The sequence below is a fragment of the Anoplophora glabripennis genome, unplaced genomic scaffold (assembly GCF_000390285.2).
Source record: "Anoplophora glabripennis isolate ALB-LARVAE unplaced genomic scaffold, Agla_2.0 scaffold27, whole genome shotgun sequence".
NCBI classification, from domain to species: Eukaryota; Metazoa; Arthropoda; class Insecta; order Coleoptera; family Cerambycidae; genus Anoplophora; species Anoplophora glabripennis.
In genome coordinates, this window is record NW_019416292.1 from 437,590 (window position 1) to 463,425 (window position 25,836).

The 25,836-nt window shown below is 30.3% G+C and overlaps 5 protein-coding genes across 5 annotated transcripts in view; 1 reads left to right on the forward strand and 4 right to left on the reverse strand.

The window, feature by feature from the left end:
• Positions 1 to 3,912: 3,912 nt before the first annotated feature.
• On the reverse strand, positions 3,913 to 5,305 carry LOC108909758 (circadian clock-controlled protein-like). Its single transcript, XM_018714173.2, has 5 exons — positions 5,218 to 5,305; positions 4,893 to 5,121; positions 4,603 to 4,736; positions 4,347 to 4,499; positions 3,913 to 4,120 (listed from the first exon to the last, which is right to left on the reverse strand). The coding sequence occupies exons 1-5, from the start codon at positions 5,303 to 5,305 to the stop codon at positions 3,969 to 3,971; spliced, it is 756 nt and encodes a 251-aa protein (XP_018569689.1). The 3' UTR covers positions 3,913 to 3,968.
• A 609-nt stretch (positions 5,306 to 5,914) lies between these two features.
• On the reverse strand, positions 5,915 to 8,560 carry LOC108910092 (protein takeout-like). Its single transcript, XM_018714603.1, has 5 exons — positions 8,415 to 8,560; positions 7,308 to 7,536; positions 6,558 to 6,691; positions 6,308 to 6,457; positions 5,915 to 6,203 (listed from the first exon to the last, which is right to left on the reverse strand). Exons 1-5 carry the CDS (start codon positions 8,494 to 8,496, stop codon positions 6,052 to 6,054), a joined length of 747 nt encoding a protein of 248 aa, XP_018570119.1. The 5' UTR covers positions 8,497 to 8,560; the 3' UTR covers positions 5,915 to 6,051.
• Positions 8,561 to 10,041: 1,481 nt separating this feature from the next.
• Positions 10,042 to 18,154, reverse strand: LOC108910085 (protein takeout-like). The gene is made up of 5 exons (XM_018714593.1): positions 18,034 to 18,154; positions 17,664 to 17,895; positions 16,842 to 16,975; positions 16,631 to 16,783; positions 10,042 to 10,252 (listed from the first exon to the last, which is right to left on the reverse strand). The coding sequence occupies exons 1-5, from the start codon at positions 18,113 to 18,115 to the stop codon at positions 10,101 to 10,103; spliced, it is 753 nt and encodes a 250-aa protein (XP_018570109.1). The 5' UTR covers positions 18,116 to 18,154; the 3' UTR covers positions 10,042 to 10,100.
• Positions 18,155 to 19,015: 861 nt separating this feature from the next.
• LOC108910118 (protein takeout-like) lies at positions 19,016 to 21,819 on the forward strand. Its single transcript, XM_018714633.1, has 6 exons — positions 19,016 to 19,140; positions 19,849 to 19,938; positions 20,012 to 20,147; positions 21,119 to 21,249; positions 21,324 to 21,473; positions 21,661 to 21,819. Exons 2-6 carry the CDS (start codon positions 19,860 to 19,862, stop codon positions 21,810 to 21,812), a joined length of 648 nt encoding a protein of 215 aa, XP_018570149.1. The 5' UTR covers positions 19,016 to 19,140; positions 19,849 to 19,859; the 3' UTR covers positions 21,813 to 21,819.
• A 75-nt stretch (positions 21,820 to 21,894) lies between these two features.
• LOC108909766 (uncharacterized short-chain type dehydrogenase/reductase y4vI-like) overlaps positions 21,895 to 25,836 on the reverse strand; it is an 8,558-nt gene continuing 4,616 nt past the window's right edge. Inside the window, exons 3-4 of the mRNA XM_018714186.1 lie at positions 22,383 to 23,048; positions 21,895 to 22,279 (exon numbers count right to left, since the gene is read on the reverse strand). Coding sequence (XP_018569702.1) covers positions 22,177 to 22,279; positions 22,383 to 23,048 — 769 coding nt within the window. The 3' untranslated portion in view covers positions 21,895 to 22,176. The remainder of the gene's footprint in view (positions 22,280 to 22,382; positions 23,049 to 25,836) is intronic.

The following is a 25,836-nucleotide window of genomic DNA, read 5'->3' on the forward strand; positions in this document are numbered from 1 at the left end:
CAAAAAAAAGAGGGTACAAAGGAACTACAACGTAACAGAAATTTTATTGTTTGATATGTTCAATTGACCCTAAAAAATGATAAAACCGCGGAGTGCTACCTTTTAAAGGGGTGCGTTTTTGAGAACGAAGTAAAAAGGTGGTATTTTCAGTTTTTTGAGTTTTACTCGAAAACTATGCATTTTTTCACTATAGTTGTCACCAGAAAAGTTGTAGCAAATTGAATTTCCAATCGAAATGAGATCTTTTGAAGTCAAAAAAAATATTTTTAACAAAAATATGGCCAAAAAACGAGTAAAAAAAACGAAAAAATGCGTTTTTTTTTCTTTTTGGTTTTTGGCCCACAACATTTTTCTAAGAGGGGTTAGGTATAGGCATTGCTTCACAGAAAAAAAAGCTAATGTTTTTTCATTTAAAATAAGCCTTTATAGAAGTACCTACGACTAATAGAAACCGAGATACATTGGATCAAAGTTGGCTACTTTTTGGATTTTTGGCTAATATTTGCCCTTTTTTCACGATTTTCGACTTATAACTTTTTTCTGAGTTAATTTAGGTATATGTAATGCCACACTGAGAAAAAATTCATATAATGGTTATAAAAATTATTATTACCTCAATTAAATTTTTGTATACTATATGTGACAATGAGACACTTTCTTATGGTTATATTCCAGGGTTTGCTAATACTAGTTTATAACTAGTATGCAACTGTATTATTATATTTATATGACAGTAATATTATCATTAATATTTAAGCTATCGATTATTAGTTTTCTGTATAGTTACTGCAATTTACTTAGTTTATAACTAGTATGCAACTGTATTATTATATTTATATGCCAGTAATATTATCATTAATATTTAAGCTAGTGATTATTAATTTTCTGTATAATTACTGCAATTTACTTTTTAAGTTAGGGTAATAAATCATGATTCCTACTACAATAAAAAAATCTATTTTGTAATACTTACCCAGTATTATAAAGTTTTATATCAGTTATTACAAAATACAGTACACTGTAAAATGCCAAACAGTAATTACAAAATCATGGTGTAATAGACAGATATATGCGATAGATATAGGTAAATAAAACTAATCTATAAAGAAATACGTTTATTTTAAAATATAATATAATATTTATAATAACAGTAGGATACATTCATTATTATAAGTTATGGAAATATATCAATAAGATCAAAAATCAGTCACAATATGTTTATAACTAAATTATGTATAGTAAGACAGAGAAAAATGACACAAGCCAATAAAATAAACAGAGATCATAAATCTAGAATGGGTCATAATTTAATTAGTAAACTTCAAATGTTAATAAAAGAAATTATTTATAGTATGTAAACAGATTTATATCGAAAATTCGACGTTTTCTGTATCTTCCATGTGTTCAGAAGTTTTATAATTAAAATATGGCTCATCTTGTACATATTTATACTTAACAAAATTAATAAACTGTGATATATGAAACTTCACTCACATTAACAATTGCCAATATTTTATGGGAAAATAAATCATCAAGTAGAATACATTTTTCTACTTGTGCATTTTTAACTTGGTACGAATATAAATCCGTATTTTAAGAAAAACAAAAGTTATAAAACTCACATAAAAGTATTATTTACAGATGTGCTTATTTTTCAGGTCTATCAAAAACGGTATTAAATGAGTTAATAGTAACCAGAAAAAAATGTACCTGAACGTTTATGAGAAAGCTTTCAGATACCTCACTTCGGGTTGGTCTCCAGCCTTTCGATGTAATAACGTTAAACAGATAGAAAAGTGTCACTGCAGCTAGAACTAATGGATCTGAAAGTATATAAGAATATATTAGCACGTTAAAACACAAGTAAAACATTTTTTATATCTTACCAACATCTGAATACTCAACAACTGAAATGTTTCTTTGTTTGGGTTCCAATAGTATAGCTTCAGCAATTTTTGGCCATGCTGAATAAATGATATAAATTTTGTCAGGGAACTGTTCATTGAAATCTACTTCAATCTGAATTAAATGGGTAATTTTTTTTTATGATCATGCTTCTATGATAAATATAGACATAGGTAAAAGTATTTTTCAATACATTTTATCTCAAGAAATGTATACCAAATTAAAATTATGCCATATTGTAATTGTCAGAAACTAATAAAAAACAGAATATTATGTTTCATAATTTTTTTTTAATGATCAACAATATGTTAACTTTACATTTTTGTTCAAGTCAAATAATATACACACTGAAAAAATTTTCAATTTATGAAAAGTAGTTACGTTTATTTTGATAAATTTAAATTTTTTAAATAAAACTTTAACACTCTGTATTTTCATAGAGAAGCATTTTTGAAGTATGGTTTATATAGCAAACTATAATATTTTCGACGTAGAATCTGGAATTAAATTATGGCGGTTTACTTTTGGGACACCCTGTATATATAAAGCCTTTAATGATCTATNTGGCGGATTTCTAAAACAATATCAAAACGGGAAAAAGTCAGTGGCGTACCATTTTTTTTATTAAAAAGGGTTGTAGTATTCTCACCCAGACACCACTAGTGCCAATAGAAATATTCGGATCATCCCAAAAAATACACATTTGTTCCTCTAAAGTGTTTTTCAAATTTCGAGTCAATATCTTTAAAACTGTGAAATAATTAATAAAAATGAATAAAAAATTTAAATTTAAACACTCTGTATCTCGGAAACGAAGCATATTTCGACCTACGTTTATATGAACTTTTTTCACAAAATAACTTCGGCCTAAAATATTTCGCACTTATTTACAAACACCCTGTATAAAATTAATACAGGGTGTTTCATAACTCTACCGACACAGAGTAAGAACGTGCAGAGGATCTTAAAATATGCCGATTTGTTAAGTAGCATTTTTTTGGGATGATTTCCGTTTATTGTTATCTTTAATTAGTAAAAATATGAATATATTGGAAGCCCAATAAGGGCCGGACTGGGGTAAGGCGCCCTTAAATAGTTTTACCAGTATTACAGAAAATTTAATTTAAAAAATTACTTTACTCTTACAAATTTTTCGAAAAAAATAACGGTTTTTGAGAAATTCGAGCGTAATTATTAACGGACTCCGACAAAAAGTACAGTATGAAGTTTTACGACTAGTAGGCTATGATTTCATGGGTCATTTTGTCTATTTTTTAGGAGGCTTTGGATGAATTACTCGCTTACGTGCTAAGGGACGTCACTGAAGCCGACAGGGTCGGACTGGTAATAAAATACTACGATCATCATTACAAGAGCGCCGCATTTCCCATCAAATCCAAAAACTGTTTGAAGGCGTCTATAATATTTGACACATTGACACATTTACTAAAAACGAGAGGATCGCTAGTTACGGGCCAGAGGATGATTTTGCAGGTAGTCAGGATACGTTTGCCGATCTTGTATCGAAAGTTGACGATGGAAGACGTTGTAAAAATAACTGGAATTAATATATGATAGAAATCTATTTTTATTCTTTTAACACAATATAGGTACCAACACTACCGACATTTACATTTCTGATGCTTATAAATTGTAAGAGGAAGCTTGCCAGGGCTACCCAAAAAGTCTGTGTTAAAGAGTAAACATATGTATATTTATATATATTTTTTAAATTAGATAAAATTTAAAAAAATAAAGGCTAATTAAAATATACATACATATATTGAAGTTTGTATATAATTGTTTCATACACATTTCTGAATACCACAAAACCTTCCTTGTAATATGTTTGCTAATTTTGTAAAGCTACCAAAAATATTCTGTACCAAATAGAACTTACAGGAGATCTTAGGTATACCAATAGGCTCCTACAAGCAACATAAGAATTATCTGAAGAATACAAGATTTATTTTTAATAATAATTGTAAATATTGTAAGTAAACAATTTATCCATATTGCTGACGCAAGTTCATTGTCAAAAATACGGTAGATTGAAGGTACATTCAATCCAGGAACAGATATTTTAGTGGAACATTACTGGTAACTCCTCCAGCAATACTTTCTACGATGCTAACAATAGTTTCGATAATGACTGGTTTCAGGACTTCCATAAATTGATCCCAATCGTCGTTTAGAGCTTTCAGTGTGGCGTCGCCTGCAAAGTACATAATATACAAATAGTTCATGTCAAAATAATTATTTTTTCCTCAAATGTTTCATGTTCTTTAACTCAGAGTAGGTGTTATAAGTTTTTATATATATATATATATATAGAACTCGATAAAATGGTTGTCGGACTGACTGTCATACTTAATTATTTCTATTTCGACGGTTTTTGCTGTCAAAATTTGTAACACCTATTCAAGGATTTTTTTACTTACTTAGTTGCTTATTTCCTCCAAATAGATCATCAAACTCGAAATACACTCTGGTCATTGTATAGTCAACATCGGCTTTATTTGGAATTACAATATATACATCTCCATCCTTTTCTTCCAGTTTGTAGTTTACCCGATAATGTATATCGAGTCCAGCTAAAATTTTATTTCAATATTTACTAAACGACCAAAGTATAACAAAAATATTCAAATTTAAATTTTATTTGCTACATACAATACAGGAATTATAATTACTTACTTATAGTAACGTTCATATTTCCCTTGCCTGTAATTTGCAAAACTAGAAGCTGTCCATCCATATCATATTTTCCAATCAAGTCAACTTTATCAGTGTAAGAGTCAACAGTTAATTCATTCATATTTAAATCAAATCTGAAATATGTTTAGAAATGCAATGAGTAAAAGTCATAAGAGAAAACAAAGTTTATTATTAAATTAACCAGAACTTTTTTTATTTATAAATGTACAAATGTACAAAATACATTAAAAAGTGAAATTTTTGTTTATGAAAATTTCTGGTCTACTTACTTCAGTTTTTTCAGTTCCAGTGTGTCCAGGCCATATATGTGCAGATCGTTGAATGTTAGTTTCAGTCCAGCTATATCCAATTTTAAGGATGGCAGTACCAAAGGACTTAAAAGGGGGATACCATAGTTTTTATCTCCTTTTGTTATAAATGACAATGCTTCTTGCCCGTGTTGTCGAGAGCACTCGTCGAAGTCCTCTGCACTTTTTGAACATGGCACAACGTAGGAAGTTAAAAACTTCATACATCATTAATGTTTCACTAAAAACACTTTTAAGGTTTTTATAACAAAGTAATAAGACTAATTTTTTATGTTATGATACTTACGTAAATGTAAATGCTTCTCTGGTGTGATGTTACAAATACAAATCAGTAGCAACAAGGGTACACTTAGAAACAATATTGTTTGAGACATGATCTTTTTTACAAATCTTGAGACTCTGTAAAAACTGTAAGTTTTATTCTGTATATATACCATTAAAACATAATCTCCCCTTCTCACAGTTAAAATGTAAGTAATTGTTTGAAAAAAGTTATTAATTCATAATTATTAATTATTAGAGGCAATTTCTATGTTGTAATTTTTTTTACACACTTAATTTCTGGAGTTTTACTACTACTAATTGTACCTTTTTCAAAGAAAACATTTCTAGGCATCTAGTGGCAATAATTGTCATCTAGAAAAATAAATTTTGAAAATATTTCAATATCTGTCTATATTTCGTGATACATTTATTTAAATATTTTGTAGTTACGAGTGCACGTTACTGGTATCTCCTGAAAAAAATAAGTATCCGAAAGAGTGTTGAAATAAAAAAGAATGATTAACTGAATCCTTTGTATTATTCAATTTTTTAATTTATTCAAAATTGAAAGTAATAAATGTGACTCCCATGCTACATTCTGAAAAATTTTCTGTTCTGCAACCGTTAGATACAATTTTAGCTTAAGCGATGTTTAGTGAAGGTCAGAAAAAATTGGTAGGTTTAATGATCGATTTAATATTTTATAAACAAAATTTCACTTAACCAGACAACTTATGTTTATTATAAAAAAATTTAAACGATGAACCCCACTACAGTATATTCTTGCAATGCGTAAATTTGTATGTGAAGGAAAAGAATTATTCAAGTTTTATTACTGATGAATCCCAAAACTGTCTTAATCCAAGAATATATCTGCGAATGGAACTGTAGAGCTGAATCCATCTATAATGCTATTGCCGATTTTGACTATGGTTTCTGCAATGACTGGTTTAACAGACTCCATTAATGCCCTCCAATTTTCATTGAGAGCCTTATTGATTGTATCACCTAGAAATAACAAAGTTGTATTCATGTAATTGGGATTTTGCAATAGTTGTTCTGCTCAAATCAGCAAAATTGATAAAGAAATAAGGAGTGCAAATCATATGTACCTAATTCCTTGTTACCTCCAAGAAGATCGTTTATGTCGATATAAAGCTTCTCACTAGTGAAATCAGACGTAGCCGAAACTATTGAAAAATACTCATCACCTTCCTTCGTCTCAAGTTTGTAGTCTAATGAATAGACAACGTCTACTCCAACTAAAATTACCAAAACATTGCTTAAACTTAAATAAAAAAATTATTATTTCATATGAAACATGAAAGTGATAAATTGCTGAATAAAATATTTAAATATTACCTGCCGTTATGTTGGATTTTCCAGATCCCTGTAACGGGATCATTAAAATCTTTCCATCCATTTCAAAGTCTCCAATAATATTAATAACATTGAAAAATATTTTAACTGTTACCTTTTTGTTGTCGAAATCGAATCTGAAAATTCGTATTGGTTCAACATATATTAGAGTCAAAATATTCTGGGGCATATTAAATTCTGTCAGACCTTACAAGATGGATTCAAATTAGTTTGCGTTTCTTGATCAGGCAGAATTGCACAAGACTAAGAAAGAATGCATTCACTTAGAAGGGATAAGATAGGTGCGGCTGCTGCCTGAAACTATCCAGGACACTTCTGGAGCCATCTCAGACGAAAACCTATTTGTGTCGGTCTGTCATTTCACTACTGTTGCACTTAGTGATACAGATAATAATAATGTCTGGAAACTTGACTGCCATACTTCAAGGGCAATACAATTTGGCTTTCTTAAAGAGTTATAGGTTTTCAAAGAATTTTTTTACGATTCTTGTTTATGTTGCCGAATATGAGTATAAGCTTATTTTATATATAAACCTTAGATGTCGCTAGCAACACCTTAAACCGTCGTTAGCTTTTGTCATATACTTTTTTGTTAATAGAGATTTTGAGAAAACAAGGTGGTCTTTTAAGTATCTTGTTATTGACTGTAAAAAAGGTGTCCGTGTTGAATGTAGTTAAAATGCAGAATAACCTTTTAATAAAATTGTTCCGTCTAGTCAACTACATACTCACTTTACTTGCTTCAGTTCATTCGTTTCCAAACCATGGAGGTGCATATCTCTGATTCCAATTTTAAGATTGGCACTGCTCAGAGAAACTAGAGGAACCACAAAAGGCGTTAAATTTGGAATGTTATATTCTTTATCGCCTTTCAACATATGCGGCAATGCATCTTTTCCATGCGCTACACAGCACTCGTCGAAATCTGGCGCACTTTTGGAACATGGTTTGATGTATGAAGCTGAAATGGAAGAAAATGTTCATGCCATTAAATTTATGTTTTATTCCTTCACTATTAACAGGTATATGTTTTCCGATTTGGAAGATTACAATTGAATACGGCTATATTATCTTTTGGATCAACCAATAAATAAATTAACGATGTTGTTATTATTACCGCAGTCGATATTTCTTTGAATTTATTCCTTGAGTTCTAATTATTAGGTACTATATGTTTTTAAGATAGCCTACTTGCGTTGTAATTAATATAATTACTTCTACGAGCGATAGGTTGTTATTATCCAGTGTTTTAGTTTTAATTAAAATAAAAAAAGTCTTACATAACATCAATAATAAATGATTCTGTTTTCTTGGGCAAGTAATAAAAGGCTTTGGAAGTGGAATCAATTCTAGAAAAATTCAAGGATATATTCTAGTTGTTTGTTGGTGTAGTGTATGTTGTTGCAAAGTGAAAAGAAAAGTTATACATGACGTTTCTTACTGGAGAACAAAACAATCATATTATGTCCTGTGATACCATAAAATTTTTAGGATTAATTTTAATTATGTTGATATCTACCTCAATACCAGCATTTTGTAACTTTAACATTAATAATAACAAACTGTTTTACTAAGGTTTATATTTTAAAGCCTCAGCAGATTTTACCGCTTGCCTCTGACACTAAAGTATTGATCCTTAGTCTTTTATCAAACCTATATTTATGGTTTTTATAGACATAATTATTTTAATTACTTGAAAAATGCAATTAATTGACTATAAAGACAGGACCTTTTATGGTATTTTACCAATATTTGGATTCTTCAAAAATGATGTAGGTCACAAGAAAAGAAAAATACGTAGGTGTTTAAATTAAAAAAATATTTAAATTAAATACTTGCCACGAGGTTTTTTATTATCACTAAAACAAACACATGTTAATAAAACTACCACGGTAGTAAAAATTTCCGTTTTGTTCACCATGACTCTTCTTCCTATATGTTATAAAATTCACTAAAATATATAAACAGATTTGAACATTAATTTCATTACGCAAATGTATTTATTTTGTTTTTATTATAATTGTCTCGTTAATAAAAATAATTACAGCACATGCTGGTTGACGTGTAGAAATTAATAAGGACAGCAGATAATTATAAAATACATTTTATGCCTATATACAGGGTAATTCACAACATATTAAAAAATATGTATGAGAAGTACAATGGACCCATACAAATACCGCAGTGCGATAATGAATTAAAAAAGTACACTTCGAAAATTTATTTTAAAATGTTTATCCACACCCCACTGCAATTTAGTCGACGGTAATATTTGATCCAGGGCTATGCACGCATTGTAAATCGTCATGCAAAAAAAGTTTACGCACAAAAATTTAAAAAATTAACGAGGTAATAAAGTTCTCACAGCTAATTTATTTTCGCAAACTCAAATTATTGCTATCTTTCTATAACAAACTGCTGAAATGTTATTTATGCAACTCAAATCAACAGATCAAGTAGCATTCTAACCGCAGGGTAGATAAACTATTAATTTTAACGACAAGGACAAATAAACATTTCATCTTTTTTGTTGTTATTTACTCTTATAAGACTTATTTTTAATTTTCATTTTAATTTGAGTTAATATGAACTTAATTATTGTACAATTAACATTTCCAGAAGTTTCTGTTCACGCTACAGAACTTTATTCATATAACCAACGTAGAGATGGAGAACTGCAAGAATTTTCCGTTCCACCACTGAGTATTCTTCGGCCACTGAAGATGACTTTCATCTCCCTATCCGCTTGACTGTTACCAGGTCGGCAATAGAATATATTTGCCAGCATTGAGGCTGCAGAGTTGTGGAAACAATACATTTCTGAACCGGATAACGTCAAAAAATGGGCAACTTTTTAAAGAATATTATACAAACTATTTATTCCTACAGGTTGGATGGCAGACCTTTTCTGTCGATAACTGATATAGTATATATTCTTTAATTTCTCCTTTTGCTTTGTACAATACAAACGACTCAACACAAAGCGGACCTGCGTGTTAAAAACATTATTCCCCTTTAGTAAAAACACATTTGTAACTAATATATTAGTTAAGTGAAAATCAGGGATACATACTACATGTATTGTTGTAACAATCACTCATCAATCTAACCGCTGTGGCCAATTACATTTGAGCCTAATGCAATACGCAGGTGATTAGGACACTTCAGGTACTTCTTGAATGATTTGCCTTTATACAAGCCTGCATAAAATGACGCAGTCCCTTGCCAAACGCAAACAAATGCCGTATCGTGTGGATGATGCATACTGATACACTTGAAAGTGTACTTGTCAAAAATTCTCGGAGACGTCACACCAACGTAACGAACACGACACCTACTGCAGCTACCAAATAAAGATAAAACTGTTGACATTTTTTGGTTATATTGTTTCTATTTTTAACGGCACATATGGCCTCAAAGTTTTGTGTATCATCCTATTGATAAAGCGCATCAATTGGAAGGTGAACATGTTTTAATTGCCTTTATTTTCTCGTTACATTATAAGGTCAGTTGAAGTACATAAACTTAGTCTAAAAACAATTCGTTGAAAGGGACTTTGCTGGTATATCCAGTGAATATAGTTCTGGACACCGAACGAACAGTTTCGCTCAAAGCACCACCTATTTCTTTCAGAACTTCCTTCCAGTTTTCATTAAGGAAAGTATTCACATGCTTACCTGAAAGAGAAACATATTTCGTAAGTTACGAATTTCAAATAGAATTAAATGTTCAGAGAAAGGACTAATAGGCTTAAATCTGGTAATTCAAATAAATACTCCATTGAAGAAGAAGAATTAAAATACTTCAATCTGGTCACTCTTATGAAAACGTCCCAGGTAAATAGTTATTTATTTTTTAAATTAAATACAAATGATGATGAAGATTATAATAATAACGAGCGTTCAAATAAAAACGTGGTCGAAGTTGACTCTGACACATTGGACGTAGGGAATAGCTTATAGCGACTACCTTAACCTCATTTCTCAACGAGCTGTATAGCAGCTGTCAGTTTCAATAACATTAATGACTATATAACTTTATTTTAAAGAATAATCGTGATAACAATAACAAACAATTAAAGGAGCTGCGGAAAGTGTCCCCCTCCTTGTTATAACAATAAATTAAAGCAGCTGCTGAAAGTGTCCCCCTCCTTGTTCCAANGTTAATGTCAAAAAAACCGTGATATTTTTTAATAGGTCGCTTAATTGCGTCTTTAAGATTACAATGACGCTTTCAGAATCATGTTTGATTGAAAATTAACGTTTGTACAGAGGCTTAAAGTTCATAACTTTTGGAGCCTCCGCTATAAACAAATAGAATTGTGCGAAAACTATTGCACCTACAGCGCCCACTTTTGGCACACTTTTATAGTATGACAAAACCCTCAAATTGTCATAGGTTTTATAAAATTTTAACAACAAATCCGATAGTTATTGATGCTTTTCCCTGCAAAGTGAAAAAACTGTTTTCCTCACTTATTTGTTTAAATAAAAAAGTTAGCTAAAGAAAGTGATTCACGAGACGAGAGATGTCTTGTATTATGTTCCTTTAGACAATTTTACAATAATCTCGCGGATAAGACTTTTTTCGAGTTTCTCTTTTATTTTCGCTAATTTTCCTGGTGTAGTAGATCTGCCACCGTGTATAGTGTATACAATATGATGTTATGATGCCCATCGAGATGCGTATTTTAAACGGAGCGAATATACCCCCCGGCGACGACACATGCGACCCTTTTATAGAATGATACATTAATTCCCCAACCATCTGGAATGGTCAATTACAAAATTTTTTGGTAGACCTAATATGTTTTATTTCAATAAATATAAATAAAAATAAATTTGTCAAAATTACATTTTTTTATTTTTTCGCATAAGTATAGGTATCTCTTATATTTCCAGAACTAATTTAGATAGAGACATCATTCCGATGGAAATCGATGTAATATTACATTGGGAAATTTTGCTTTAAATTTCCCACATTTATAATATTGACATATATTTCCTGCCATTATTAATTTATTTTAAATACCTATGTATACAGTAAACAGAACACCGATTCAGCACCAGTTTTTTATGCATTATATAGTGGCGATTTTTTTTTATTCCAGTCTTACCTAGAGCCATCTAGGTATCTAGCCATCAACGAATTACTATACCCCTTGTATAATAACAGTATAGTAGAGACCGCCTAGACCTACAGTTAGTTATTTAGCACAAATTTCAGAAATATTAATAAGGAGACAGCCGATAGATGTCCACACTATCTTTCGTATCATTCTACTGATTAACAAAATTTACATGGGGATTATATTACTATATTTACTTATACAATGATATAACTGATAATTGTTAAATGTAAAATATTATTTCAGTTTTCTTTAATTTATTCCTTATCAAATGCAAATATCCTCACAAAATTTTGGGGATTGGAGTTCTTTGAGTAGAGCAATTGAAACCTGTTCACATTTTGGTTAAAGTTCATAGAGCGCGCTAACTGCAGTCGATTGAATGTGTTAAAAACGACATAACTTTTTTGTACTTTACTTTAAGGTATCTCATCTTTGGTAACAAATTCTTATTTTTCAACTTTTTTCACACAAAAAAGGTAGACTTTATGAAAGTAGCTGTCTCGCACCGTTTTCGAGATATTTGGCTTTGAAACTTCCAATGCTGTTGCATTAAATTACAATTAAGTACCTACAGGCCTATTAATTTAGCGTCAATCAAATAATTGACATCTTAGACCACTTGTCTTATTGCTGTCATTTGTATGCTAATTTCTATTAAGTATTATTCGTATCTAATTAAAATTACATCTTAGCTTACAAATTAATTGTATACTCGTATATATAAATGTGAGATAGAATGCCGAGGTTTTCGTTTTTGGAGTTACATGAAATCAGTTGTATATGGAGAAACTATTAAACACTTGAGAAGAACTTTAGTAGCAGGTTTTAAATGCTGCAAAGTCATTTCGCATTAAGGATTTATACTGTAAAATAAGACAATCTTTTAATAAACGTGTTGATAAATGTATTGAAGTTAGAGGTGGACATTTTGAGCAATTATTGTCAAAAAGGCATATTCTATACTAATGTTTACTATTTTACTGTTCATTACAATTTTTAATTCTAAATAAACCCTCGTTTTTGACATTTCTAAATTATTTTAATTATTTCATTGGAAGTTTCAAAGCCAAATATCTCGGAAACGGTGCGAGACAGCTACTTTCATAAAGTCTACCTTTTTTTTGTAAAAAAAGTTGGAAAATATGAATTTGATACCAAAGATGAGATACCTTAAAGTACAAAAAAGTTATGTCGTTTCCAACACATTCAATCTACGGCAGCTGGCGCCCTCTATGAATTATAACCAAAATGTGAACAAATTTCAATTCCTCTATCCAAAGAACCCCAAACCCCAAAATTTTGTGTAGATATTTGCATTTATTAAGAAATAAATGGAAATAAACTAAAATAACATTTTACATTTAACACCCTGTATCTCTTTAACTATCAACTTTTGGACTTAGGTAAGTTCGGCTAAATCGCAATATTTTTGCTTCGGGTATCTACCCATGAATTTTGGCCCATTACCTTGGGACCACCCTGTATAGCTACTAAATTTATTTTGGTAATTTATTTTGGTATTTTTTTGTTTTTCCGGACCCCCCCAGTTGTTAGCGGTATACCATATTTAAAATTTGTTATATTTCTTGCAAAGTTGTCAACAAACTGCCTCTAATAATATAAACAATATTAAAGTCAAAACGTACTTTTACGTTTTATTTTTACTTACTTCGACTTTTGACTTCTTTTACATTATTAATTTGAAGCATATAAGTGAAATCCTCTTTCAAGCAAAACTGTGCTCTTTTTAAGGCGGCTAATATATTAACATTATAAATAAACCTAAATTGATATTTGTAATCACATTAAAATAATATTACAGTAAATCCTCAAAGTGACTTCCTCGTTCTTGAACGCAGGTATTAATTACTTATTATTATTAAATTAAAATGAATTTTATCCAATAATTGTGCATTACTTCTCATAACATTAATTTCATTTTGTATTGCTTCCAAGAAATCGTTTTCTGTATTTACTGAAAATCTATAAACTGCGATCCTCAACGCTCCCCAAAGGAAATAATTACATGGGTTTAGGTCCGGGGATCGAGGTGGCCATTTCAAAGGGGCATTATTTCCTCTACCTATCAATCTGTTAGGACAGTGCTCATCTAAGTATTGTCTTATCGATAAGGCAAAATGGGGAGGGCCCCATCATACATGACAATCGTATTCATTCGTAGTGTTATAGGTAACTCTTCAGGCCAGGGGTCGGCAACTAATTTTAGGCGGAGTCCGGATACTTTTAAAAATTTTTAACGAGGTCCAGAAAAAAATTCATATTTCTTACAAATTTTCATTTGAACTCAAATTTAATCTGCTTACTAACCATTAAGAACTCAAAACACTCACACAATTGTAAAATACTAGAAAAAATGATAAGGTTGGCACTCAAACGTAAAAAAACATTTTTTAAATGTTAATTTAATTTTAATTATTTGAGTAATTTGTACTTTCAAAAATTTTTGGCAGTCCAATATTTTACCTTTCGCGGTCCGGACCTGGACCGCGGTCCGCCAGTTGCCGACCCTTGCTTCAGGCAGATAGGGTAATCGGGTTTGGAGAAATTCTAAAAATTTTCTGCGTTCAATGTAGCAGGTAATGTAACAGGACCAATTAAAATACTACCAACAATACAAACATTAATCTTAAATTCATGTTGGAACCGCCTTTTATTGATTCCATGTGGATTTTCATCACAATAAACATGTTCATTATGCGAATTAAAAATATCCCTTCTATTAAAAGCGGTTTCGTGTGTAAACAGGATTTTCTTGTGGAATTATCATCTCTATTTCTGAGTTCCTGAATACTTTGACTGAAAGCAAGACGTGACGGAGGACCTATTGGTGGGTAAAAGTTCCTGAATTGAGTGAAGGTGGAATTGATGTAATAATTAGTCTTTTAACACTCCATTGACGGAACTTTTTGAAAGCCAACCTTTGCTGTTAAACGTTTTGTACTTACTTGTGGAATTTTTTCGACCCTTCCCAAAATTGGTTCCTCCAGGTGAATAGTTCTAGCCGTACGTTGTCCACGATTTAGTGTTACAGCTAAAAAACGTTTCCCGAAGGCGTCTCTCCACATTAGCAAATGTTTTGTGATTTGGAATATTTCGATTTCGAAATCTTTCTGCTTATGTTCGTACACTAGCACAACAATTTCCTTCACAATAACCCAAAGCTAGTAACATATCAGTTTGTTCAGCAAAAGTATAAATTGCAGCCATAATAAAGAAGGTATTACAAAACAAAGTAAGCTAAAATTAAATGACACCTAGCTTGACATTGAACCATTTTGGTTGGTACATTGTTATGAATTTGTTCTTTTGTTATGTGGCTCCTCGTACTAGACTGATCTAATTAAACTGATTTTATATTATTTAATGTGTAAAAAATGCCAATTTTACTCGAAATCCATAAACCATATAAAAATTTTGGAAGAGAAAAAAAATGTTCTAAAATAGTGCTTATTTTTAAAAATATAAATTCTGGCATCACTGGCGTACACACAAAAAAGTTACAGGATAGCCAGTGGCGCACAGGCACTAGAAAGATATGTCCTGTATAAGTATTCTCACCAAATTCTATTTTTACATTGCCCTTATATAAAAAAATACGTGGCCCAAATTTGTTTCTAAGAAAAACAGTTTCTAAATTATTTGAAAAAACTAAATTACTTATTTGTTCTATATTTAGAAGGCTACATCTCAGTAAGCGTGCACTTTTCTGTATAACTAAGTTAGGCTAAATAGTCTTATTTTCACCCAAGGAACTTGTGGTCAAGCGTTGTCCATGCTTTTAAGGGGCACCCTGTATACGTACTTATTTTTCCTCACCCTTATATGTATAATATTACAACAATGAGAATTATTGTTGAGAAGTATGCCTCGGTCAAAGTAATATTTTTATTTTTCGACAACTATTTTTAAAATACGGTTTAAATATTTTCTCTCACAATTATTACAAATGCCGTCGCCAATATTAAAGAGTCGTTTACAATAAACAATGACAAACGCTTGAGATAATACGGCCGCTGATTGGATAAATCTCCTGAAAAATTACACACAATCACCAGCCGGTGAAGCAGAATGTTTTGGCAGAAACATCAAATTCAGTAAAGGTCACAAATAAATAATTACAGATAATCCAGGGTGTCCCCTAATGAATGCTACATAGTTCAAGGGTATAGTCTTCAACCCAAATGGTGTCAATTTATTAGATATTTCCAAAAAATGTGGAGTATGTGTTAATAAATATTTCCTGTGATATCTTCATAACCGAGCATAATTTCGACTTTGTGTAGAATAAAATTCTCTACCTATAGGTATTTCTGATAGTTCCGTGTAAAAATTTATACGTACAAAGAAGTTACAGAAGAATATTCATAAAGGGTTGTAGTAAAATGAATGTCTTGTACTATTTCACCTAATAGGAACATAATCACTGCATACTTCATTAAGAGAAACTAAGCAACAGCAAATTTTGCTCAAATCGGTTAACTGGGTTCTGAGTTAAGGAGAAAACAAGAAATAAAAAAGGAAACTAACACCCTGTAGCTTTTTTTGTCACATTTATCGTTCAAGCAAGTTTGGTCACATTGACACCATTTGGATTCTAAATTATACCATTGAAGTACGTAACATTCGCTAGATGACACCCTGTATATAAAAATTTTATTAGTCAACGAATTAAAAAAGTATTTTCTTCAAAATATATCTCAAAAATAGTAAAAAATCTCGCTGCCAGTAAAAATAATACTGAAGATAAGAAGAAATAAGTATTATTTTTTAACTTTTATAGGACAAAAGTACAGAGTAAAGAAATATNGTTCATTTGCTATACGCTACGCCCTACGTCCAAATTTTCAGAACCAACTTGACCACGTTTTTATTTGAACGCTCGTTATAATAATCTTTCGCTTACCTAAAGTGTCATCTCCATTGAAAAGATTGTCTAACTTGACGATGGCATCTTTTAGTTCGAAGTTCAATTTGTCGTTGTCTTTTACAACCGCATAGCTTTGGTTTCCCTTTCTTCTTAAGGTATATTGGAATTCATACTGATATTCTCCGTCAACTAAAAATAATTTCTTTCTTAATACACATATAAATACTGAATTGATCTATTTATTTACTTGCAGTTATATTGAAATCGCCTTTTCCTTGAACTGGTAAAAACAAGATTTTGCCAACCATTTCATATTTTCCAATAAGCTGCAAATTGTCTATTCGTGTTTTAAGGGAAGCTTTCATGTTTTTAGCGTCAAACCTAGAAACACATGTATTAAAATGTATACAATAGGAAATATTCCCCAGATAAAAATAAACAAAAAAAAGTAGTAAACTTCAGCCTTAAATTTTCTGGAAAAAAAATATTTTTTTAATATTTCAAGAACATGTTATAGCTGCACAAAATTTTATAAGATAATACTTGTATTTAGTAATTATAAACAAGTCGTACCATTTCTATTTCGTCCCATAATGGTATATTTTCCGTGGTTATTAACACTAGATAAACTTTACTACACACTAATAACTTGTCAGTTTTAACAATTAGCTAACGACCTCATTTTTTGTTTTGCTTCATGGATAACTTGATATCAACAATAAACTAATGAAAAAAGTATGAATTTTATATTTGACCATAAAATCGTTATTATTTAAAAATGTTTGATAAAATTTGGCATTGGCCCGTTTTAGGGGGTCGTGAATCCAGTGGAGTAAATATATTTTTTCTCAAAAAATCCCTGGTATGAAATAACGAATAAAAATGTTACTCCTAAAAATGGACGTAGCCTTGAATTGTGTGTGATCATACTGATTTTCGTTCACAAAGCACACTTCATCACGCTCTATAATCAGTCTATATCTTGAAAAAAGCCACGTTAAAATCGCGCAATAATAAAAATTTACTGGATGGTTTAAAAACACACTGTATGTAAGCACATATACCGTACCTTATTTGTTCTATGTCGGTTCTTTCCAGTCCATAAGCGTATATGTCCGTCATAGTGATGTGTAGATCTTTACCAACGTTCATGTAAAGACTTGGCAGAAACAATGGTGATAAATTTGGGATGTTGTATTTTCTATCGCCTTTTACAAGGAACGGCAAAGCTTCTTTTCCATGTTTTACGCAACATTCATTTAAGTTCGGATCACTTAGGGAACATGGCTTTAAATAAGGTGCTGAGGAAACGATAATAATTATTTGAATAACTTTTTTTCTTCATTTGTTAAAAAACATATTGACTTCTATTCTTGAAAATCAGCATGCTTTCTACTGTCAACAAAATATTTGAATAATCTTTAATACTCAAAACTTACGTAATTTTATACAGTGAACACCAAAAACACATAGTAATAACAGAGAAACTATATCAACTAATCCACCCATTATGAACATCATTTATTAATTGTAATCATCCGACTCGAGTAAAAAAATCTTCAGGGCATTTATATATACATGCATTAGTAGTCAATATTATGAATAATGCAATTTGAGCTTCTACTGAATAGGCAATGTGTGCGGAGAAATAAAATATATATTCTGCTTGCGTACAAACAACTTGGTGCAAATATTTTTCTCGTTCTAATATCGTTTTCCAGAAGAATTATTAAGATAAATAATTCTCCTTATATTGAAACGTGTACCTACTTAAATACTATTTACGAAATACCTAACTAAATAACAGTTTCCTTTTCAAAATAAAATATTGTGACCTCTTGCATATAAAATGTGATCTTGTACGGAAATTTTGCAGAACTATTTTCAGAAAAACGTATACATTTTAGATTCATGCTTATACGATGAGCGATTTTATATGCGTCACATCAGGGAGATGTGTTCCAAACTAGGGATATTTGTTTACGTTTATGATTGCGTATTTATAATATACAATAGGCAGGTATATTTGCATACAATTGAAAATATGACATTCACGAATAGACAATATTAATTTGTCAAGTTTATAAGTTTGCCGTGATTCATAGAGAATATTTGTTTTCTCAATGACTTCATTTAAGCATATATAAAAATACAAACAATAATTCCAAGAATGATGAATCCCACGAAGTGACAACATGCCGGATTGTTATTTTATAATTCCTTATTCCAGAATCAATAATTTACAATAATTTCAAACTTTCTTTAATGCTCTCTTACTAAAAAAGTAGAAAATAGAAACGAAATTAAAAATTTTCCCATAATTATTGTTTTCTTATGGAATATTCCCTTGTTTACTTCTCTTAAATATACTGGAGACATTTTTATTGCTACTTAAGCGTCTGTTTTTCATATGTTAAGTGACTGAAATGCATCAGTCTATACGTCGAAATTAAAAATTGAAGAAATTGTAGCGTCAATTATAATATTTACGTTTGTTTAATTAAAGGAATATTTTAGATTATGTTGTTATCAACAACATCCGTAAGGTAAGAAGAGATGCTCAATGAATCAATGTTCTATAAATATAATTTAATAATAGGTATATTTACTCTTTATTATTCGACTTTGGTCTGCTGGTGTATTATAATTATATGTTTTTATCAGGTAGAAGAGAAAATGAGGTAGTCAGAAAGGTCGTGTCACCATTTATAATCTAAATTAGGGACATAAAATTTTAATTGTTTAAACCAACGTTCAGGAATTTTTAGAAAAATTGAGACTATAACCTTTTTTCAATAGGAAGATAATTTTCATTCGAATGAAAGAAAATTTTAAATAATAGATCAAAAGCGAGTAATGTAATTTAAAGATTTATTTCTGTTTAAGCCTACTTTAAATATTCTATGAAATATCTAAAGTTAATAATCGTCCAAAATGGAATAAAAATTGGTTTATGATGACAATCTGTACCTGTCTAGTCAAATAATGTAATTAACTGTAATGATCTTTAGAGTGACTATAACCTTACGAGCAAGTCTTATATTTTAACTTAAGCTGCATATATAAGCAGAAAATAGAAAGTTTTCGGTTTTATTTAGAAACAAATTGTATACTGAAGAAAATGTTGACACAATTATTTATATTTTTGGGTCTTACCTTTATGATAAATGCCGTATCGAGGCGTAAGTGCGGATAATTTTACTTTACGGGATGTTTTTATTTATGTACATTTAAAATCAGTGTATTTTTTTCAGCAAAATATCTAATGCCTTGCTCTAGAAGTAACAACTTCAATGAATGTGCAATAAAAAGTGGTCAATACGCAATTCCTTTTCTTCTAAATGGTTAGTAAGGAAAAATTAAGAATACTGGAGTATTAAACGTTTAGTTATCACGTAGTATATTTTCTGTTTTTAGGTGACAGACAACTGAAAATCCCAAGTCTAAACCCAGTAAAAATTGAATTTGTTGAATTAACCACAAGTAACTTAAACCTTAAATTGAGGAATGTAGAGGTATACGGACTGGACAAACTGAAGATTTTAAATGTGACGTAAGTATTTTCAACTTATCTAAAATATTGGTTCTTTGATTGTGAATTTACAGAGTACTTTTTTTAGAAGAAAAAGCATTAATTGTGTCCAAAGTGACTGATTTTTTAAATTCAAAAAAAAATTGTTAATTACATATTTTGGATATTCCAAAAATGTATTTTATATCTTATGGCATTTCTGAAGGAAAATAATCTTAAATTTTCATTCGAAAAATTAGAGATTTCCGAGCCAATATTTTTTCATTTAAAATTTTTAACATGTTTTAAATTGAAAATTGTATGTGAATTCGAACAAAACATTTTTAAAAAATAATTCTTAAAATGTGGGTTTAGGATAACAGCAAACGCATGTTTTACAAACGCTTTTTTTAAGTTATTATTTTATTTGAGTAAAAAATAGTAACAATGAATAAACAGAACATCAAGGATTTTATTTTTGTGCTTACTTTTGTTCTACACGTTTTACTTTTCGAGATTTCGGACCTAAAAATGCCAGAAATTTCACCATTTCTCGGCCAGGGATATGGCCACTTTAAACAAATATAATTCGAAAAATACCTCAACAACAATCAAAGATCACTTATCCAATTTCAAAATGCAACAGTATTTCGCTATTGGTTAACCGATTTGTATGTTATTACCATAAATTTTTCATCAATTTACCCAAAACATCTTCAGATATATTTGAACAAATGTGACATATAATTCCTTACATCCTGTACCACAAAAACCAGTGGCTCTAGACCCCTGGTTCATTAACGCTATTCGATATAAAATAAATCACTGTTTAAATAATGAACTGGATTTAGAGAATCACTCCTTATATGAAATCAATTCTTTTTTTATCGATAAAAATATATAAAATACATTATTCTATTCTTTGTTACAAATTTCTAAAAAATTTTCTACTTTTGTTTCCAGTAAATATGTAAAATACGTGACAATAATATACCTGTCATTTTCTTTTCTAGGGTCGATTTCGATAAACGGAAAGTTCGCACCATTACCGCTATAGACAGATCCACTATCTTGGCTCAGTACGAAATGAAGGGTCGTATAATACTACCCCTAACTGGACATGGGCCTGCTAACATTACATTGTGTAAGACAATTTTACGAGTACATCCCTTAAAATCGAATCAAAATCAATACCAAAACAATTTCGTACATTTTTAGATAATGGCGTTTACCAGTATGAGGCCGAATGGGAATTTACAACGCGCAATAGAAACCGATACTTGAAAATTATTGACAGCAAATATGACTACACATCTGACAAAATCACTTATGACTTCAAAAATTTATTTAACGGAGATAAGGTCTGGAGTAAGTATCAGGAATATGGGTAGTTACTGCATGAAACTGGCGATGAATTTAAGCTGGAATATTTATTTAACAATTCATTATTTTTATCGTTTACAGTGACAAAACGATTGGGGCTTACCTTCTCGTTACTGACCTTGAATTCTTGATATTAAATATAAGTTACTCTTAATATATTTTTTTTCTATAGGCACAGAAATGAACAGAATTTTAAATGAAAACTGGATGCAGGTGAATGAAGACTTGAAGACGCCTTTTTTGGAAACTTTGTTAGCTTTTCAAAATGATATATCCACCAAAATTTTTTCCCAAATTCCATATGACGAACTTTTCCTAGATTAGGTTACGCTTTATTAAAGTTATGAAGATGTATGTAATGTGTAATCAGTTATAATAAACTAATTAACAACAAAAGTAATAAATATTTAATCCATAATGTATTATATTTCACAGAATATTAAAATATATTTCCATGAAGCGACTTACTCCACCAACAATTTAGGGAATTGTATTATTAGTTGCCTATATACACTTGACTATTTGGAAAATGAGTAATGGAATCTGTTAAAATTCTAAAAATAGTTTTTAAGGCGACAATGTAATATTTTATTAAATAATAATTTTTCAAAGCGTGCTACTAGTCAATTCACAAAATTAATGTTTTCGATTACATACGTTTTTTAAATTTGAACCTTCTGTTTATATCTTATATACCACCACAGACAACGATGTTTTCGCCTGTTATATAGGCTGCATCATCTGAAGCTAGGAAGGCTACGACACCACTAACATCTTTAGTTTCTCCAAGCCTAAAAAATAAATTAGAGTTTTTTTAGAATCATCTATCTTAAGAGACAAGCCTATGTCAACCTGTGGCTTACATACTTTTACAGGTAGAACAGTTGAGCTTACCTTTTCAAGTAGATCATTGATATCAACTTCTTCGTTTCTTCCTCATTCGGAGTCAAGACCTCGGAGAACCGCGTCTTGATGCAACCAGGTACAACACTGTTTACGGTAATATTATCTGGACCCAGAGAATAAGCTGCGTACCTCGTAAGAGCGCACAACGCTGCCTTGCTCGTCGCATATGGACCCAGATCTTTAAATACATGGATTGCAGAAACGGACGAGTTGTAGATCACTCTACCTGCCTTGCTCTGTTTCAAAAGAGGTAATGCTTCCTTCGTCAGCTGATATGATGCCTTCAGGTTTACGTCGAATATTTTGTCCCATGCGGACTCTGAGCAGCTAAATAATGGTCCAACTGCTGGATTGACGCCAGCGGAACACACCAAAATATCCAGTCCGTTGTTTTTCTCTGCCTCTTTCAACAGTCTCTTCCGATCATCTGGACTGCTGACGTGGCACACAAGTCCACTGACATCAAGTCCTTGATCGCGAAGGTTTTTAGTGGCCTCATCTACGTTTTCTTTTTTTCTGCTGCTGATGATTACCTTGGCGCCTTCCTCTGCTAGCCTTTTGGCTATTGCATAGCCTATGCCATAGGTGGATCCCGTTACCAGGGCACTTCTTCCTGATAATCGGTGCAAAATTTGTTGCGACATGATAGGAATTTAGATTCAGTAGAACTATTCTATACAACTGTAATATTAAATATATTAAATAGCTATCCCCTATTATATTACAGTATGTAACATTCATGGGGATGAGTAGTACCCAAAGAATTTTTACCAAAGTTTTTAAAATAGATAAATTCAGGAAAGGCATAATATAATCAAAATCAAAGTACTCGAAAATCCAAAATATGTTTTCTAGTGACGTTTTTTATTATTTATGCTATATGTATAATAGGATCTTCTTGTGCATAGTAAATTATTTCACACATCTCCCCTCACAAATATATTTAATAATAGTGGAAGTCAATTAAAACCTTCATTAATACGACAGCAATATTTTTTTGATAAATGTATTTTTTATATATAATTATAGTTTTGTTATACTGGCGGTTACAAATAAATTACATAGTTTAATTATTAAAAATACGTGTTCACAAGTTTTTTCTATAGATATTGGAACTATGATAATATAACCATTGTATAAGTAAATATAGTATTATATTTCTTATGGCCGAATAGTTGATCAAATTTTAGTTCTCAAATTCGTTACAAGGAGGAGCCATATGTATGTAAACTTGATATTTAATCGTTCACGTTCAATTTTACACTTTCGATACTGCGCCATCTTATGTTCAATAGTTAAATGATCCATTACACAGATATTTGGAAATACAGTTTTCTTGAGATCCAATGACAGGGTAGATAGAACAAACGCAATAAATTCATATCACGTGACATGGAAATTAGTAAAATACCAGCTACCGGCAGATACGACAAAAAAACTTCAGTTAATGCGGTTTGAGGTTTGAGTTTTTATCTAGGGTTTGAGAAATTATTTAAATAAGATAATATTAGTTAAATCAATATGTGTGTAATTTAAGCAAGATATTTATTTTAAATTCATTAATTTCAGTATAGCAATAACAGGGCCGGGTGCAAAATAAATTGGGCAGCCGCTTCATAAATACATAAAAAACAATTATGAACGCATATGATATCATGGAGTTATATAAAAAAACAATTGAATGTTGCGTGTTAAAGATATAAACAAAATTAAATTCCTCTACTTTTTCTGGTTACAGAAATATATACATAAGAATATGTCATATGTTTGCTTAGACACATTGCATAATATTTTGTTATTGAAAAGTAAGAAAAATTTTTTAAAATTTTAATTTTAATTTTTAGGGTTTTTCATGTAACCCGTTCATTAAATTTTGACAGCTATATGTGTTCAATTTAGTCTTGAAATACTTTCAAGAGTGGGATACTTCCGGTTTCACCGGAAGTGACGTCATCTCCATTGTTTTAAATGGAATACCCCATTTTTTTATATTATTCGTCGATTCTATGAGTTATTTTGAGTAATTTTTGTCACCACGTCCATGCCTTGAAAATTTATGGTTTTCGTTTTCGAGATATTTAGATTTAAAAAAAAATGCTAGATGAAACGTCGCGAATAATATTAAATATCTCTACCATTTGTATAATTGGACATACTTCCATTATTAGTAGTATTTATTATGTATTCACCGAAAATGTGTCACATTTGACCTAGCTATGCACAAGGTCCTCAAAATTTTGCGGCCAACACGGTAATTTTCAAAGATTGAAAACTAATTTTATTCAAATGAAACAGTAACAATTTTATCAGTCAGGAACATGTAGAATTAAATTCTGCGTCGACTGATATAGAGGTTTCCTATACTTATCTTCAACTGTTTTGGAGATAATCACGATTATTTATAAAGGACGAACTTTAACGTGCGTTAATTTACTACTATAATTTTTAGGTAGGGTGTGCCACCAAAAGATATTTTCTTTTGAAAAATATATGTACGTCCCAAAAAACTCTTCGATGAACTTTATTTGCTAATAAATTACATCGTTTAGTATTTTTAACGGGTTTTTGATTTTTGTAGCATTGTATGGGTCGATTAGAGTAAACTGAAACACACACCTAAACCTAAATGGAAAACAAAAAATTAAAATAAAAAAAAAATATGTCTCAAATTTCACTTATTCAGATCATTGGATTCAGAAAATTATGAAGAATTTTGTAAGTTACTGTCATTTCCGCCGAAACCGGAAGTGACTGAAAAATCGTTAAAATGTCAAAAAGTGAAGTTTAATACGATGTCCCAAATTGCAATAATTTATCTTCAAAACTAAAAAGAAAAAGGGGTTATACCATCGTTGTGTTAGTTTCAATTATACCTAGATAGCACTTGATATTATTAGATTTATTTTTATTTTTTTTATCTATTTTAATTTTAATTATTTGTGTTTTATATCCGGTATTTTGCTGTAATCAGAAAAAGTAGAGGCATTTAAAAAACGATAAATATACAGGGTGTTCTATTAAAAAAAAAACAAGCATTTTGTTTTATATCTCTCTGAAACGCAATATCCAACTGTTTTTCCATGTAATTCCTTAATATCACAAGAATATTTACTAAAACTTTGTTTTTTATCGTTTTGTCCTAAATAGAAAAGTAAAAAAGATAAGGGGGTTCGGATGTTATGTGAATTATCCTGTACAATCGCTACAAATTTTGGACCAAGCATTCTGAGAAATCCTGTATGTATGTGTAATAAATAAACAAGTACCAAAAATCTTTTTACTAATCAACAATTTAAAATTTAAAATTTTTTCTATTTTTGTGAGAATTAATAATTTGAAAATAATTTATGAATTTTTACTTTATTTTTACATTTAAATCGTAATTAAATAGCAAACAAAATATTGAAAAAACAAATTTACTTTGCCTTAATATGTAAAAAAA

Bases quoted from the DNA above. Each gene is read 5' to 3' on its own strand.
- LOC108909758 (XM_018714173.2), bottom strand. From the start codon at position 5,305: ATGTCTCAAACAATATTGTTTCTAAGTGTACCCTTGTTGCTACTGATT. The intron at 4,500-4,602 runs GTAAGTAATTAT...ATAAAATTTTAG, and splicing joins AAATATGAACGTTACTATAA to CTGGACTCGATATACATTAT. The intron at 4,121-4,346 runs GTAAGTAAAAAA...TGTACTTTGCAG, and splicing joins TGGAGGAAATAAGCAACTAA to GCGACGCCACACTGAAAGCT.
- LOC108910092 (XM_018714603.1), bottom strand. From the start codon at position 8,496: ATGGTGAACAAAACGGAAATTTTTACTACCGTGGTAGTTTTATTAACA. The intron at 6,692-7,307 runs GTGAGTATGTAG...ACGAATTTTCAG, and splicing joins AATGAACTGAAGCAAGTAAA to ATTCGATTTCGACAACAAAA. The intron at 6,458-6,557 runs GTAATATTTAAA...TGGTAATTTTAG, and splicing joins AAAATCCAACATAACGGCAG to TTGGAGTAGACGTTGTCTAT.
- LOC108910085 (XM_018714593.1), bottom strand. From the start codon at position 18,115: ATGATGTTCATAATGGGTGGATTAGTTGATATAGTTTCTCTGTTATTA. The intron at 17,896-18,033 runs GTAAGTTTTGAG...TCGTTTCCTCAG, and splicing joins TGTTCACTGTATAAAATTAC to CACCTTATTTAAAGCCATGT. The intron at 10,253-16,630 runs GTAAGCGAAAGA...TTTCTCTTTCAG, and splicing joins CAATGGAGATGACACTTTAG to GTAAGCATGTGAATACTTTC.
- LOC108910118 (XM_018714633.1), top strand. From the start codon at position 19,860: ATGCCTTGCTCTAGAAGTAACAACTTCAATGAATGTGCAATAAAAAGT. The intron at 20,148-21,118 runs GTAAGTATTTTC...TTTCTTTTCTAG, and splicing joins CTGAAGATTTTAAATGTGAC to GGTCGATTTCGATAAACGGA. The intron at 21,250-21,323 runs GTAAGACAATTT...GTACATTTTTAG, and splicing joins GCCTGCTAACATTACATTGT to ATAATGGCGTTTACCAGTAT.